Source organism: Amblyraja radiata, chromosome 24 (assembly GCF_010909765.2).
Source record: "Amblyraja radiata isolate CabotCenter1 chromosome 24, sAmbRad1.1.pri, whole genome shotgun sequence".
In the NCBI taxonomy this organism is placed as follows: Eukaryota; Metazoa; Chordata; class Chondrichthyes; order Rajiformes; family Rajidae; genus Amblyraja; species Amblyraja radiata.
In genome coordinates, this window is record NC_045979.1 from 30,941,954 (window position 1) to 30,960,600 (window position 18,647).

General features: G+C 42.4%; 1 protein-coding gene across 3 annotated transcripts in view; it reads right to left on the minus strand.

Annotated features, from left to right (window-relative positions):
* tmcc2 (transmembrane and coiled-coil domain family 2) overlaps nucleotides 1-18,647 on the minus strand; it is a 112,031-nt gene that overhangs the window by 40,982 nt on the left and 52,402 nt on the right. The window contains exon 1 of one of the 3 annotated variants that reach the window (XM_033042820.1): nucleotides 9,700-9,858. The exons of the other annotated variants lie outside the window; for them this stretch is intronic. Coding sequence (XP_032898711.1) covers nucleotides 9,700-9,765 — 66 coding nt within the window. The 5' untranslated portion in view covers nucleotides 9,766-9,858. Of the gene's footprint in view, nucleotides 1-9,699; nucleotides 9,859-18,647 lie in introns of those variants that run through there. 3 annotated transcript variants of the gene reach the window in all.

An 18,647-nucleotide genomic window follows, 5' to 3' on the forward strand; every position in this document is an offset into this window, starting at 1 on the left:
AGGCCCCCAGCGACCGGACAGCCATGGCGGCCAAATCTCCCACAATTCAAAGCGAGAGAGAAAGTGCCCAGCGTCGACCAGTTGCCGTTGCAGTGCGCATGCGCAGGGCGGCCGATGATGTGCTGGCCGTGGTTGTGCGCATGTGCAAGGCGCTTATATTTTGGAAATGTACACCCCGTTTTTTTCAATTTTTTTGGGGGGCCCCCTAGAAAGTGGGGGCCCTAAGCTGTAGCTTGTTTAGCTTATACGTAAATCCGGCACAGCCCTCAGATCTCCTTTAACTACTTCCTCTCTTGCCTTAAACCTTATGTTCCCGACCAGAGGAAATGATTGTGACTATCTAACTCTTCAATGCCCTTCACACTTTTATAAGCTTCAATACACTCAACCCTCAACCTCCTGTGCACGACTATGAACAAACCTAACCTATCCAATCTCTCCTTGTAACTCAAGTCATCCTTTGCTTCCTATAACATATGGGATAGAATCCTTCAGGACCTGGAAATTGGCGAGTCAATGTGAGTCAATATCTCTAACAATTCCTCTTTCTAGTTACACACATTTCAGACTATTAACGTACACCCCATCTAACTCTCGCCCTGCTCCCTGTTGAATAACGATGTAAAATATTGATTCAAGACACCACGGCTATCTCCCGACTACAAACAAAGACTTAACATTTGGTCCCTGAGGGGACCTACTATTTCCTGTTAAAGTAATCTACAAATTCTGCCTCTGGTCCCCTCAGCCTCGAAATGTCTTACCCAGCATACAGAGAGAGAGATTGAATCTTGCAACTGTTATATAGCCTTCGAGTGCAAAATATGCAATCAGCTCACAGTGTCAAAGTTGGCTCTTTGAAAAGATTAAATCATTCCCACTCATGCTGCTGTGGCAATTATTTCTGATCCAATTCCCTATCTAAAGTTAAACTGAATCTGCTTCCACCAGCTTTTCAACTAACGCACGTCAAATAATATCAACTCACTGCCAAGAAAATAAACTTTTCATCTCTCACTTCCATCTATTGCTAGGTATCTTGATTCTGTATCCTCTGGTTACTAACATTCCTTCAGAGAAAATCCATATCTTGTTACAATTATGCTTCCCATATTATTACAGTGACTAGACATCAATAGATGTTTCTGTGGCTATAAAAGACATATTAAGGACAACTAAATTTCCCCCTTAAACACCCCCATTTAAAGATAATGAATTCCAGATGTTCTGCTCTTTTCACTTAACTTATAAGTAATCCTTCCTGTCATTCTTGAACACTTATATTGCACCAAAATTGAGTATAATACTGTGGTCTTCTGATTGTTTTACAGAAGTCCCCCATTATGGAAGGCAATCTTGTTTAAAATCTGTCCGTTTGTTTTCAATGGGCATGGAAATATCATGAAAAGAACTAAAAGTCTTTAAATCTTGTTGCTCTGAACTCATGTCCCACATCATTCAACTTCTAAACATTCAAAGAGGTAGAATATTATCTGGCTCATGACATTTTCTTCTGCTATGAGATTGTGTAATTATTTTTAATCTACTGCTGTCCTCATTAAAACAGTTCTTATCCAAAGGCTGTCATGAAGCCAAGTGGATTTGTATGCTTGTCGAAAGTAGCTTTCAGCTGACTGAGCAATGAATACCAAATGCAACAATAGCACAATAATACTTCCTTGCAGAGTCTAGAAATTGGAGATGCATTTTGATGCTCTTTATAAAACCGTTTTGGTAACATTCCTCAAAAGTACTAACATGGATGAATGGCAAATACTCTCATCTTTAAAATACAAAGCAGAGAGGATGTTCTACAAACAACCACAAAGGAACAAACAGAGCAGAATACAGAGAGAATAATTTCACTAAACATGTGGAGAGAAAGCAATTACTAGTAGGTTGGTCAGTTATAAACTCAAGTTGAATTTAAACATCAAGACTTGATGCTCTCAAAACAAAGGCAAGATCAGAAGCCCCAAGCCTAATTAAGTTATTGATCTCTTTCAGGTATGCACTGCATGAGCAGTCTAAAAATTGGACGACTGTAAGTACAAAGCTAAAACTCCTAAAGCCTCCTCGCTGTCAAAAGAAATGTGGAAGGGGCCAAACCTCATGGTATCACTGAACCTATTTCACATTTTGGAAATTGAGCCATTGAGCCAAATTATGTTTTTTCCAAATATCAGATTTCACATTGATGATACTTCACAAAACTATTGCCAATGAAAAAGGACACAAAGTGCTGGATTCATTCAGCAGGTCAAGCAGCATCTCTGAAGATCATGGGTAGGTGATGTTTCGGTTCAAGACCTTTCTTCAGACTGAAGATATCTTCCTGATACAGAGTCATGATCCTAAACATCCATTATCCCTTGGCCTCCACAGATGCTCCTCGAACCACAGTTCTCCAACAGGCTTCTTCTTCTTCTTCTTGCGTATGGCGTGCACAGCCTAAAGTTGTAGGACAACTTATTCTATTTGATCTTATTTGATTGTGCACGCCGGGTTGATTGCATTCATCGAAACAGGGCGGATCACATGAAGGTTGCAATCTTCCACCCCCTCCAACAGGCTGTTTTTGTTTTGCCCCAATTCCAACATCCTTGTGTCTTTCTTCAATCTTATTGCTTTTTCACCTACTTTACAATTGATTAGCTACCCTATTTATAGGCTGCTCATGTAATACATACTTGCATGAGATCAATAACTGAGTCACTGTCAGGACTTCTGATCATGGTTTTGCTGTTCTATGTCTATGACTAAAGGCAATAAATGTATTCTTTTCATCATTTTCAACGTCTCCCTGCAGGAGAAATTCTTCTATGATTTGTTCTTTGGTCTGTGCTGTTAACTGCATAAATGCTTACTGCATAGCAGTTTTCTGATATATTACCTCTCAGACTTTTCAACTTAAGTAGACGTTCTAGACAGAAGGATACCAATTGCACTCACATCCCTGCATATTAATGTGTAAATCAAATGGTCTAAAAATATGCTGCCTCTGCAAAACCAGAATTAATAACTTTTCTCCCTCAGCTCAGTGTTCCTGGTGCTGTGCCATGATACTGAATTAGAAAATCCATGAATAATGCACAACAAAATATTTTAAATATACTCCAGAAAGATTTTGACACAGGAGGCCATTTTTACCAACTGAGTCTGCCTGCTCTTTTAAAGAACAGCTCAATGAAACCTCCCATCCATTTATTTCCCAAGGGCCCATTTCTGTGCTGCATGACTAAGAAATCTATATTAATTCTGCAGGTAGAAGGCAAAGTTACATAGAGGCTGGCAGTAATACAGCTGAAGCTGAAGAGATCATACTGTGATGCTACATAATGCAGGCACATATTGGAATCATAATCACGGCCCCCTTTAACACTGCTGAATTTTATATGTCTCAAATGTGAAATGATGAGAAAGAAGCCTTTGTGCACTGCACCACTTTGAAGTTAGAAAAGTAAAGAGTTTCAAAATGGTTGAACACTCCGGGGACAGCACACAGCCCAGAGCCCACTATATTATACAAAGGCTTGACATCCGAGAACCTAGCTTGAAACTCGGAATCATTGAAAACTGCTTCTCCAGTTAGGTATGACAATTTGAATTCAATTCCTAGAAGCTTGCCACAACAAAACCCTACTCCTAAACCCAGTCATTTGAAATCTGTGAAAATGTAGGTGTCACAAATATCAAAACAGCCATACCAGGACAGATGTCATCCTTTCCGGCCACGTTAAATTACGGCACAGTGGCACAGCGATAGAGTTTCTGCCTTACAGCACCAGAGACCCGGGTTCAATCCTGACTGCGGGTGCTGTCTGTACGGGGTTTGTACATTCTCCCTGTGACCGCATGGGTTTTCTCTGGGTGCTCTGGTTTCCTCCCACACTCCAAGGACATACAGGTTTGCAGGCTTCTGTAAAATTGTAAATTTGAAGGCAGAGATAGATAAGATTCTTGATTAGTACAGATATCAGTATTTATGGGGAGAAGGCAGGAGAACGGGGTTGAGAGGGAAAGATAGATCAGCCATGATTGAATGGCGGAGTAGACTTGATGGGCTGAACAGCATAATTTTGTTCCTATAACTTATGAACAAGAAATTGTCTCTAATGTGTAGGATGGTGTTAGTGCACGGAGCGATTGCTGGTCGGTGTGGACTCGACTGGCTAAATTACCCGTTTCCCCACTGTATCTCTAAAGTTATAAATTGCCTTAAGATAAGATAAGTCAATTACTCATTGATTTTCTTTGATTCCCTTAATATCCAAAAAGGTTTGGAACTGTCTGAATATACAGATCCTCACCAGGTTACAACAGGGTTGTGTTCCCAAGAATTATTTGCAAGCCAAACCGTTCGAAAGTTGGAAATGTGGTTGCCTGGCAATACATTTAAATGTAATCATAGGCCAATCATGGGCAACATGTAGTTAAATCAGGGCATTTAACTCACAATTGATATTTCTCAGCAAGATGCAATGATATTGCCTCAAAACGAGTTCCTACACTGCGGAGGATGCCTATGTCCTGCGGCAGCTGGCAAATCTATTCTGCCAGTCTCAAAATGTTGTTTAGATGCAAGGGGTGCACATAAGTCACGTGTTTGTAACCTGTGAGGATCTGTACTTGATTAGCACCTCCTCCAACCTCATCTACTGTATCCGCTGTTTCAGGTGTCAACTTCTCTACATCGGCAAGACCAAGTGCAGGCTCGGCAATCGCTTCACTGAACATCTCCGCTCAGTCCGTCTTAACCTACCTGATCTCCCGGTTGCTCAGCACTTCAACTCACCCTCCCATTCCCAATCTAACCTTTCTGTCCTGGGCCTCCTCCATTGTCAGAGCGAGGCCCAGCGCAAATTGGAGGAACAGCACCTCATATTTCACTTGGGTAGCGTACATCCCAGCAGTATGAACATTGACTTCTCTAACTTCAAATAACCCTTACTATCTCCTCCCCCTTCCCAGTTCTCCCACCAGTCTTACTGTCTCCGACTACATTCTATCTTCGGCCCGCCCACTCCCCTGACATCAGTATGAACAAGGGTCTCGACCCGAAATGTCTCCAATTCCTTCCCTCCAGAGATGCTGCCTGTCCCGCTGAGATACTCCAGCACTTTGTGTCTACCTTTTGTACTTGATTAGTTTAGTTTCGAGATGGAGAGCAGAAACAAGCCCTTCGGATCACTCAGTCCTAAGGACGAGGGACAAGTTTACATTTTTTACCGAAACCTGTACATCCTTGGAATGTGGGAGGAAACCAGAGCACCAGGGAAAACCCAGATAGTCACGAGGTGAATGTATAAACTCTGTACAGACAGCACCCGTAGTCAGGATCGAATCAGAGTTTCTGGCACTGTCAGGCAGCAACTCTGCCGCTGCCGCCCTGAGTCTCCGCAACCCAATTGTACAAGGGAGTCTATGATTCATCATCGTCTGGGTGAAGAAATGTTCTGCAACGATTGGCGAGCTCTTTATTTTGAGACGGGGAAAGCATCAGCATCAACCCTGCAACATATCTGTGCTTTCAATTAGATCATTTCCTATTCTTCACAATGATAAAAGACTCTTTATATTACCATATGTAGCATATCTTGCAATGCTGAGATAACCCATATTGTTTTACAATTAATTGTATACTTCTGGAGTCATCAGATTGAATTTGCTTCTATAAATCCACCAGAGCCTCCTTTGTATCATGAATTCAGCAAGCAAATTGGATAATATAGGAATTTTAAATATTTATAAAAATAACTTTTGTTCAAATAAAATAACTTTTCCCACACTGTATCTACTGTACATTCGGTAATGAAGCTAATTAAATAACTATAACCACAAAAACTGCACTAGAGACCCGGGTTCGATCGTGACTATGGGTGCTGTCTGCATGGAGTATGTACGTTCTCCCTGTGACCACATGGGTTTTACCCGGTTTCCACGCACACTCCGAAGACGCACTGGTGTGGAGGATAATTTGGTTTCAATAAGTATCGTAAATTGTCCTTAGTGTGTAGGATAGTGATAGTGTATGGGGATCGTTGGTCAGAGTGGACCCAGTGGGCCGAAGGGCCTGCTTCCACATCTCTTAACTAAAAATCTAAATTGCTTATACAGTAATATAAATTGAACCCAGTACATTTTCGGATTCAAAACCAGGCACTAAATTAGTGCTGCCCAAAGAATGATGAACGTAAAAATTCCAAAAGCAAAGGCACACGAGATAGGTTATCCATTATACTCTCCATGAATGAAAATCCGAGATAGTATAATGGATAATATTGCCCGTAGGAAACCAGCACCACTGCGTCGCTAATGTTTTCAATGATTTAATAATAAATAATATAATAATAGATAGCCTATGTTGACCACAGCAGCTTCTGCGCACAGCAACATTATACAGCACACAAATGGCGTCCAAAGCTTACACTTATCAAACAAGTGCCAGTGGCATAATTTGTCGCAAACCTTTACATGTCACATATACACCAATGCACGAGAAAGAAGTGAGCAGAATCAAAATTGTCCGCATTAAAATGTAGAGAAGTTACCACCCTCTCAAAGTGTCAAACAAACATCTACAATGTAAATTTAGGCATAAATTATTCTGGAGACACAAGGGGCTGCAGATGCTGGCTAATCTACCGCAATTTTGGGAAGTAAATTAACTGAATACAAAAGGATAATCATGGATAAAATGCAAGATTTGTAATTGATCCAGAGAATGGACACAGTATGTTTGAAGTGTATTTTGAGAAAAATCACTTTATAAATATATTATTTAACTTCTCCTCCTAGCCTCTCAATAATACTGAAAAATCCCAATACATTTCAAAAGTAAAAAAACATACAAAGCGCTGGAGTAAACTCAGTGGGTCAGGCAGCATCTTTGCAGGTCACGGATAGGTGACATTTCAGGTTGGGACATTTCTTCAGTCTAATGGGTCCACATTTCAAAATGCATTCATGGCAGTTATGAAGTCAGGCATCCCCAACAAATCCCTAAAATAATAAAGGTACACCAAAAATAATCCCCAGTTTTGAAAGGCCATTTGCGGAAAATCTGCAATAATTTATTTGGCACTGTCTTGCACAAACAATTGGTTGACATATCCTCCATCTTTAATTGACAACATCAAAGAGGGATTCATATACAGGTAAATCTGCTATAAGATAGATAAAAAGCTGGAGTAACTCAGCATCACAGGCAGCATCTCTGGAGAGAAGGAATTGGTGATGTATCTGGACAAGACCCTTCTTCAGACTGAAAGTCACGGGTAAAGGAAATGAGAGATATAGGCGATGATGTAGAGATATAGAACAATGAATGAAACATATGCAAAAAAGAAACGATGATAAAGGAAACAGGCCATTATTAGCTGTTTGTTGGGTGAGAGCGAGAAGCTCAAGCAACTTGGGTGGGGCAGGGATGGAGAGAGAGGGACTGCAGGGGTTAATGAAGTTGGGAAAATAAATATTCATACCACTGGGTTGTAAACTGCCAAAGCGAAATATGAGATGCCATTCCTCCAATTTGCATTTAGCCTCACTGACAATGGAGGAGGCTTAGGACAGAAAGGTCAATGTGGGAAGGAGAGTTAAAATGTTTATCAGCCGGGAGATCTGGTAGGTCCAGCTAGACTGAGCGAAGGTGTTCAGCGAAGCGATCGCCCAGTCCACGTTTGGTCTTGCCGATATATAAGAGTCCACATCTTGAACAATGGATACAATAGATGAGGTTGGAGGAGGTGCAAGTGAACCATTGCCTGACATGAAAGGACTGTCGGGGTCCCTGGACAGAATCGAGGGAGGAGGTCGAGGGCCAGGTGTTGCATCTCCTGCGGTTGCAGGGTAAGGTACATGGGGTACGGGTGGTTTGGGTGGGAATGGATGAGTTAACCAAAGAGTTGTGATGGGAACGGTCTCTGCGGAAGGCTGAAAGGGGTGAGGATGGGAAGATGTGACTACTGGTGGGACCCTGTTGGAGATGGCGAAAATGTCTATATGTTCTATCCACCTGTATTCCGTTCTTCCCCTGGCAAGGGCCTGTTTTTGTGCTGCAAGAACCTATTTTTGTGCTGTATGACTCCATGACTCTACCACTGACCTATAAGTAAGCTAGCTATGAATCCAAATGACAAAGTCACCGAAGATAGCAGAGAAACATTTGATTTAAAAGACAGCCGATGAAATATTGATATCATCTCACTTACTTAGAGCATCTTTCAAGGTAGGATGGAACAAAATTTGACAAGGAAAAAAATAAACTACAGAAAGATAAATAGCATTTGAGAGTGAAAATCAAGAATGGAATTCAATCACAGGATTTCCACAGCATTATTATAAAATGGTGACGCAGCTTCCAAGCAGGATACCAAAGGCAGAATTTTCAGGATTAAATTTTTTTTTTACTTCATGTTTTAAACAAAAAAACTTATCCACATTGCCCGGTTCAATGTGCATAATGCAGCAAGTCTTGAGAAACGCTAACAGACACAGGGATACAGCAACATAACAAAGTTGACAAAACTACAACTGGTAGTTAAAAGGACAGTAAGCTGCAGATGTACCTAGGACTAACAAAGTCAGCCTCTTCCCTCACATCATACAGTTTATTCATGCAGTAATGCAAAACCATAATTAACTGGTAAATACAGTAAGGTGTCATCAGAAGGTACACAAAATTGCATGGGGTCATCAGAGTCGGCTTGAATCAATAATAACGGGCATGATAAAGAATGCACTGGAGATGAAACATGGTGTACCATCAACTTTACTGCAAGCTAGCAGTGCAGAGACATTTTACCATCATGGGAAACTACCTCAACGCGGTAGATAATAGAGCAGTGCTGAACTATGATCTACTTCTTTGATGACCCTCAGGCTATCCTTGTTCGGACTTTGCTGGCTTTACCTTGTACTAAACATTATTCCCTTATCATGTATCTATGCAGTGTAAATGGATTGATTGTAATCATGTATTGTCTTTCTGCTGACTGGTTAGCATGCAACAAAAGTTTTTCACTACTCGGTACATGTGATAATAAACTAAACTGAACCCCACCTCCCCTCTCTCTTTCCTCTGCCCCCAACACGTGTGCACCATTTTCTCCTTTCACCCTTCTTGTCCTCGACCTCCCTGCCATTCCTTTACACAAATATCCTTCCTGCTGGTTTTACATTTCATCTGACAACATTTTGTCTCTTTTTAATCTCTGGCCTTTGTAAGTCACTCCACCAATCTGCCAGTCAAATAACCCTCACCTGTATCCACCTATCACTTGCAGGCCTTGATCTGCCTCCACTTATATTCCAGTTTTCTTCCACCATCTACAATCAGGCTGAAGAAGGGTCCTGACTCGAAACATCTCCTATCTATTCCCTCTGTAGGTGAGCTTCTTCTTATCGAGTCCACATAGATTAGAAATTGTTCAGCCAGAGCTGAACACACGTCTCGGCATCTGCATACAATGGCGTCTTGCGCTTCTTGGTGGAAAGATTGGTAGAAACAGGGCTGCGACATGAACGCTCTTTCCTCCACCCCCATAGGTGAGCTGGCCCACTGCGGTACCCCAGAACTTCGTGCTCCGCTCAATATTCCAACACATGCAGTTCCTAATGTCACCAGTAGGCATTTATCGCTCAGATAGCAACGTTATACAAACCTCAAATCAGGGAACTTATGTTTGTAATACTCACAAATGTTCCCAGCAAAGAATTAAGGAGAAAAATTCTTCTGCCTGTAGAGGAATGCTCCATCTGCATATCCCATGTGTCACCAACACAAAATGAATCAAGAGAGTCAAGCTGTCTCTGATTCTCTCTCAGAGTGGGAGAGTTTCAACAAGAGCGAGTACCTTCTGCCAGCAGCAGTCAAGGAAAATAAAAGACGTTCATTTTCTCAAAGCTGCAACACAACAGCAAATAGAAACCGGTTCACGCTGGTTTAAATAGGGCCATTTTTGCAATGCTCAGTCAACTGCACCAACACATCTAAATGCAGAACTTCACTTTAAATAAAAAAGGCAAGACTTACAATACATGCAAAAACTAATATTCTATTCTCAATATCAATTTATTTAACTTACCATGATCGCAACAGTGGCAATACCCCAAGCCCAAATACCATCACAGCTTTGAATCACGTGTAAAAAATTTACTGTGACTAATGCTATGTGGTGGGACATAGCATCATCGTTTTATAAAAAGGGTGACAATAACAACAAAAGATGTGCAAAAGATGTGTGATGTGCCCAGTTATAATTCAGTTTAAGTAATCAACAGCATATATTGTGACCAATTCATTGTAAATCAAGGGCAAGGTAAGAATATATATGTGCTACTACACATGAAGAAGGTATGACCAATGCACCATCACGAGTCCTTTATTTGACATGTACATCTGCACACTGTACAATTTAAAACGGAATATTAAATGTTATAAAAGCAAGCCAGAAACTTGAAAAGCAGTGTCAATTCACACGGTTTATTGTCCTTGATGATGATCAACCCGTTTAGCCTCTGTAGAAATGTGTGGGACACTGTAGATAGTTTGCAGCCTGGAGGTGGCAGTAGCTTTTAAAGCAGTATTGCAGATTGAAACTCTTTAATCATCTTCTGTTTTTCCCCTATTTAATACAGTCGTTATAGAGTCATAGAGTGTGGAAACAGGCCCTTCAGCCCAACTTGCCCACACCAGCCAACAGGTCCCAACTACGCTAGTCCCACCTGCCTGCGCTTGGTCCATATGCAAAAACTAATATTCTATTCTCAATATCAATTTATATTGACAAGTCCTACAGTACGATTGTTACACCTAAGGTACTGGAAGAGAGAAGGTGGGAGACAGTGAGAACGGGAGGGAAGCATGGAATGCCAACGTCCCCGGGGGTTGTACCTCTTGTGAACAGGTTCACCCACTTAGAAGCTGTCGGGACAGAAGAGGTGTTTACACTGGGCGGCGGACTGGCTTGTGATGCGAATAGGGCTGTTGAGCCAAAACCAAAAAGGCCTAAGGCAGGCAACGCCATTGTAGTAGGAGACTCCATTGTGAGAGGTACGGACAGGGGTTTCTGCGGCAACAGACGGGATGCGAGGATGGTGTGCTGCCTTCCTGGTGCCAGGATCCAGGATGTCACGGACAGAGTGCAGAAAATCCTCAAGGGCGAAGGTGAACATCCGGAAGTGGTAGTGCATGTCGGCACAAACGATGTCGGAAAGAAGGGGATGAATATTCTGCAGCGTGACTTTGGAGAGCTCGGAAAAATGCTGAAAAGCAGGACCTCCAGGGTTGTTATCTCCGGTTTGCTTCCAGTTCCTCGTGCTGGCGAGAGCAGGAACAGGGAGATACGGGACCTGAACGTGTGGCTGAGGAACTGGTGCACGGGGCAGGGATTTAGATTCTTAGATCACTGGGATCTGTTTTGGGGTAAGGGGGAACTGTACAAAAGGGACGGATTGCATCTTAACAGGTGTGGGACCAGCATTCTGGCAGGCAGGTTTGCCACTGCTACACGGGTGGTTTTAAACTGAATAAGGGGGGTGGGGTGTTGAATGGGATAGTGGAGGATGGAGTTAAAGGGAAAGGGTTTCTTAAATGTGTGAGCGTAGAGACAGAGGGGTGTAAAATGAGGGTAGAAGCAATAGGTAGCAAGGTGAAAAGTAAAAGTGGCAGGCCGGAAAATCCAGGGCAAAAATCAAAAAGGGCCACTTTTCAACAAAATTGTATAAGGGGTAAGAGTGTTGTAAAAACAAGCCTGAAGGCTTTGTGTCTCAATGCAAGGAGCATTCGTAATAAGGTGGATGAGTTGAATGTGCAGATAGCTATTAATGACTATGATATAGTTGGGATCACGGAGACATGGCTCCAGGGTGACCAAGGCTGGGAGCTGAACATCCAGGGATATTCAATATTCAGGAGGGATAGAGAGAAAGGAAAAGGAGGTGGGGTAGCGTTGCTGATTAGAGAGGAGATTAACGCAATGGAAAGGAAGGACATTAGTTTGCAGGATGTGGAATCGGTATGGGTAGAGCTGCGAAACACTAAGGGGCAGAAAACGCTGGTGGGTGTTGTGTACAAGCCACCTAACAGTAGTAGTGAAGTTGGAGATGGTATCAAACAGGAAATTAGAAATGCGTGCGACAAAGGCAAAACCGTTATAATGGGTGACTTCAATCTACATATAGATTGGGTGAATCAAATTGGCAGGGGTGCTGAGGAAGAGGATTTTTTGGAATGTATGCGGGATAGTTATCTAAATCAACATGTAGAGGAACCAACGAGAGAGCAGGCTATTTTAGACTGGGTATTGAGTAATGAGGAAGGGTTAGTTAGCAGTCTTGTTGTACGTGCCCCCTTGGGCAAGAGTGACCATAATATGGTTGAGTTCTTCATTAGGATGGAGAGTGACATTGTTAATTCAGAAACAATGGTTCTGAACTTAAAGAAAGGTAACTTTGAGGGTATGAGACGTGAATTGGCCAAGATTGACTGGCAATTAATTCTAAAAGGGTTGACGGTGGATATGCAATGGAAGACATTTAAAGACTGCATGGATGAACTACAAAAATTGTTCATCCCAGTTTGGCAAAAGAATAAATCAGGGAAGGTAGTGCATCCGTGGATAACAAGGGAAATCAGGGATAGTATCAAAGCGAAGGATGATGCGTACAAATTAGCCAGAAAAAGCAGCATACCGGAGGACTGGGAGAAATTCAGAGACCAGCAGAGGAGGACAAAGGGCTTAATTAGGAAAGGTAAAATAGATTATGAAAGAAAACTGGCAGGGAACATAAAAACTGACTGCAAAAGTTTTTATAGATATGTGAAAAGAAAGAGATTAGTTAAAACAAATGTAGGTCCCTTGCAGTCAGAAACGGGTGAGTTGATCATGGGGAACAAGGATATGGCGGACCAATTGAATAACTACTTTGGTTCCGTCTTCACTAAGGAAGACATAAATAATCTGCCGGAAATAGCAGGGGACCGCGGGTCAAAGGAGTTGGAGGAATTGAGTGAAATCCAGGTTAGCCGGGAAGTGGTGTTGGGTAAATTAAATGGATTAAAGGCCGATAAATCCCCAGGGCCAGATAGGCTGCATCCCAGAGTACTTAAGGAAGTAGCTCCAGAAATAGTGGATGCATTAGTAATAATCTTTCAAAACTCTTTAGATTCTGGAGTAGTTCCTGAGGATTGGCGGGTAGCAAACGTAACCCCACTTTTTAAGAAGGGAGGGAGAGAGAAAACGGGGAATTACAGACCAGTTAGTCTAACATCGGTAGTGGGGAAACTGCTAGAGTCAGTTATTAAAGATGGGATAGCAGCACATTTGGAAAGTGGTGAAATCATTGGACAAAGTCAGCATGGATTTACAAAAGGTAAATCATGTCTGACGAATCTTATAGAATTTTTCGAGGATGTAACTAGTAGCGTGGATAGGGGAGAACCAGTGGATGTGGTGTATCTGGACTTCCAGAAGGCTTTCGACAAGGTCCCACATAAGAGATTAGTTTACAAACTTAAAGCACACGGCATTGGGGGTTCAGTATTGATGTGGATAGAGAACTGGCTGGCAAACAGGAAGCAAAGAGTAGGAGTAAACGGGTCCTTTTCACAATGGCAGGCAGTGACTAGTGGGGTACCGCAAGGCTCAGTGCTGGGACCCCAGCTATTTACAATATATATTAATGATCTGGATGAGGGAATTGAAGGCAATATCTCCAAGTTTGCAGATGACACGAAGCTGGGGGGCAGTGTTAGCTGTGAGGAGGATGCTAGGAGACTGCAAGGTGACTTGGATAGGCTGGGTGAGTGGGCAAATGTTTGGCAGATGCAGTATAATGTGGATAAATGTGAGGTTATCCATTTTGGTGGCAAAAACAGGAAAGCAGACTATTATCTAAATGGTGGCCGACTAGGAAAAGGGGAGATGCAGCGAGACCTGGGTGTCATGGTACACCAGTCATTGAAAGTGGGCATGCAGGTGCAGCAGGCAGTGAAGAAAGCGAATGGTATGTTAGCTTTCATAGCAAAAGGATTTGAGTATAGGAGCAGGGAGGTTCTACTGCAGTTGTACAGGGTATTGGTGAGACCACACCTGGAGTATTGCGTACAGTTTTGGTCTCCAAATCTGAGGAAGGACATTATTGCCATAGAGGGAGTGCAGAGAAGGTTCACCAGACTGATTCCTGGGATGTCAGGACTGTCTTATGAAGAAAGACTGGATAGACTTGGTTTATACTCTCTAGAATTTAGGAGATTGAGAGGGGATCTTATAGAAACTTACAAAATTCTTAAGGGGTTGGACAGGCTAGATGCAGGAAGATTGCTCCCGATGTTGGGGAAGTCCAGGACAAGGGGTCACAGCTTAAGGATAAGGGGGAAATCCTTTAAAACCGAGATGAGAAGAACTTTTTTCACACAGAGAGTGGTGAATCTCTGGAACTCCCTGCCACAGAGGGTAGTCGAGGCCAGTTCATTGGCTATATTTAAGAGGGAGTTAGATGTGGCCCTTGTGGCTAAGGGGATCAGAGGGTATGGAGAGAAGGCAGGTACGGGATACTGAGTTGGATGATCAGCCATGATCATATTGAATGGCGGTGCAGGCTCGAAGGGCCGAATGGCCTACTCCTGCACCTAATTTCTATGTTTCTATGTTTCTATGCCTTATGTACCTGCCACTCAACCTTCAAGGAACCATGCACCTGCACTCCTAGACCCCTCTGGTCTACAACACTCAGCAGAGGCCTCCCATTCACTGTGTAGGTCTGCCCTTGTTAGATATCCCCAAATGCAACAACTCACATTTCTCTGTATTAAATTCCATCAACCATTCCTCCGCCCACCTGGCTAATTGATCAAGATCCTGCTGCAATCTTTCACAACCATCTTCACTATCTGTAAAACTACCCACTTATGTATCATCAGCAAACTTGCTAATCTTGTTCTGTATTTTCTCATCCAAATCATCGATGAAGATGACAAACAGTAACGGGGCCAGCACTGAACCCTGAGGCACACCACAAGTCACAGGCCTCCAGTCCGGGAAGGAACCTTCCACCATCACCTTTTGCTTCCTTCCATGAATACAATTTGCTATCCATTCAGCTATCTCTACTTGGATTCCATGCAATCTAACTTTCCAGAACTCTACATGAAATCCATGCATACAACATCTGCAACTCAACCCTCATTGACCTTTTTGGACTTCAAAAAACTCAAGATTTGTGAGACAGGGCCTCCCACGTTCAAAACCATGCTGACTATCCCTAATCAGCCCTTGCCCGATCCAAATGCCTGTATAACCTATCCCTCAGAATACTCTCTAGTAACTTTCCAACTACAGATGTGAAGCTCACTGGCCTATAGTTACCAGCATTTTCACTGCAGCCCTTCGTGAATAGAGGTACAACATTTGCCACCCTCCAGTATTCCGGCACCTCTCCTGTATTTAAGGACGACTCTTAAATTGCAACCAGGGGTGACGCAATTTACTCTCAAACTTGTCAAACTCGCCATTTGATTTTTAATAAAACACACAAAAATATGGCAGACAAGCATTATATAGTGTGACAGGTTCTCAACTTAACTCAGTGTATCTTGATATCCAGTGCAGTTGGGGCCCATGAAAACAGACATTAATTTTTAATTGCCACTGCAGAGGACTGTCTAAGCAAGACTGATCTTGTTGCAGTGTTACAGGCACTTTAGTGGCCAGTGACTAGTAGAATTTCTTAGCATTCATATTCCTTATCAAACACATGCAAATCACATGAAACAACAATAGTCAACTCAAAAGGATACTTCACTACTTATTTACCGAGTAGAAGTCCAAATGATACTTCAAGGTACGCAACTAAAACTTTTTTTTCTTCATTGCCTTTCCCTTTCTTCTGCTTTCACACAAAAGCTGCATGGAAATTGGACTCCATTGCAAAGAAATCGGAGGTCTTCACATCATGCCTCACTATCTGCACTGTTCGTTACCTCTGGACAGCACAGTTTGTAACGTTTTTCACGGTTGCAGTTTCACTGGCAATGCTACAAACTTGCAACATGATCTGAGCAGGCCAAAAGCGACTGTCAGTTAAAGTACCAGCTGGTCAGCCTCTGAATCAAATCAGGCAAAATCGCCGTGGTAGCCTTTTCATTATGAGTAGCACTAATTAGACACAGTTGTTCTGTCAGGTAACGAACAATTATACCAAACTAACTATCATACCAATTCAGTCAGCCAGGCTGATGCTGAAATGGATTTTGGATGAATTACCAATGCAAGCAAGACCATTTAAGGGTCATCAGAGCTACAGTATCTCCTGCTCTTCCTGCCTCCAACACCACCCCACAACTGTTTACAAAACCTAAGGCACATTTGCTGCAATCAATCTGTCAAAAATTACAGTCTTGACACGGTTTGGCACTTTACATAATGCTCCTGGAGGTTGGGGAATGGAACATGAAACACATGTAGTGTTTCAATCACTGGGACATTCATTCACTGGGAATAAAATAATCAGCAGTTTGTGTGTGAAAATGTGGGAATTCTGCATTCGGATGGAGAGTGACACAGTTAATTCAGAGACTAGGGTCCTGAACTTAAAGAAAGGAGACTTAAGTGTATGAGACAGGAATTGGCTTGGATCGACTTGCGAATTATTCTTAAAGCACGGAGCAGTGGCTGCTCAGGCTTACAGCCAATGTGGAGAAGAAGCATTAACTCCGCTGCTCCGGGCCCAGGGAACTATAGACCAGTTAGGCTTACATCGGTAGTGGGGAAGATGCTCGTGTCGATTGTTAAAGATGTTGTAGCAGCGCATTTAGAAAGCAGTGACAGGATCGGTCAAAGTCAGCATGGATTTATGAAGGGCAAATCATGCCTGACCAATCTTCTAGGATTTTTTGAGGATGAAACAAGTAGAATGGATAAGGGAGAGCCAGTGGATGTTGTGTTTCTAGACTTTCAAAAAAGCTTTTGACAAGGTCCCACACAAGAGATTAGTGTGCAAAATTAGAGTACATGGTATTGGGGGTAGGGTATTGACAAGGATAGAGAATTGGTTGGCAGACAAGAAGCAAAGAATCGGAATTAATGAATCCTTTTCAGAATGGCAGGCAGTGACCAGTGGGGTGCCGCAAGGCTCGGTGCTGGGACCCCAGTTATTTGCAATATATATTAACGATTTAATTAAATGTGATATCTCCAAGTTTGCAAATGGCACAAAGCTGGGTGGCAGTGTGAGCCGAGATGAGGATGCTATGAGGCTGCAGGGTGACTTGAATCGGTTGGGTGAGTGGCCAAATGCAATATAATGTGGATAAATGTGAGGTTATCCACTTTGGTGACAAGAACAGGAAGACGGATTATTATCTGAATAGTGTTAAATTAGGAAAAGTGGAGGTGCAACGAGAACTGGGTGTGCTTGTACATCAGTCACTGAAAGTAAGCATGCAGGTACAGCAGGCAGTGAAGAAAGCGAATGGCATGTTGGTCTTCATTGCGAGAGGATTTGAATTTAGGAGCAAGGAAGTCCTACTGCAGTTGTACTACTGCAGCTGGTGAGTCCGCAACTGGAGTATTGTGCGCAATTTTGTCTCCTAATTTGAGGAAGGACATTATTGCTATTGAGGGAGTGCAGCATAGGTTCACCAAGTTAATTCCCGGGACGGCGGGACTGACATATGATGAAAGAATGGGTCAACGGGGCTTGCATTCACTGGAATTTAGAAGGATGAGAGGTTATCTTATAGAAACATAAAATTCTTAAAGGATTGGACAGGCTAGATGCAGGAAAAATGGTCCTGATGTTGGGGGAGTCCAGAACCAGTGGTCCCAGTTTAAGAATAAGGAGTAGGACATTTGGGACTGAGATGAGAAAAAACTTCTTCACCCAGAGAGTCGTGAATCTATGGAATTCTCTGCCACAGAAAACAGTGGAGGCCAATTCACTGGATGTTTTCAAGAAAGAGATTTAGCTCTTAGGGCTAAAGAATCAAAGGATATGGGGGGAAAAGCAGGAAAGGGGTACTGATTTTAGATGATTAGCTAAGATCATATTGAATGGCGGAGCTGGCTCGAAAGGCTGAATGGCCTACTCCTGCACCTATTTTTTCTATGTTTCAATGTGCAAGATATTATGCAGGGCAGCAAACACTGGGCTTTTTGCTGACTACCAATTCGGTCAAACATTCAGGAAGCTTAATGCTTTGTTGAGCGAAAACTAAGAGAGAGCAACATAAAACATAAATTGCAGTAGTGTCCTACATTTTACATTAATTCATCAGAGGCTGCTATAATTGACACCATAACAATTTTTGGACTGAACAATTTTCGGTCATACAAACATTGCTTCCTAGATGGTGAACCCAGGCGACTATTTGTGTGCTAGCCACAGAAGCAGTTCGACAAACCCATTACAATCGCTCCACACTCTTAAATCTCTATTCCTACAGCAACATTTACCTTGCACTAAACGTTATCATGTATCTATGCACTGTGAATGGCTCGATTGTAATCATGTATTGTCTTTCTGTTGACTGGTAAGCACACAACAAAAGCTTTGCACTGTACCTCGGTACAATAAACTAAACTGAACTACAAATGATAAGTATGAGTAGCCCATCATGTCTCATATGTATCAGAGATTCAAGG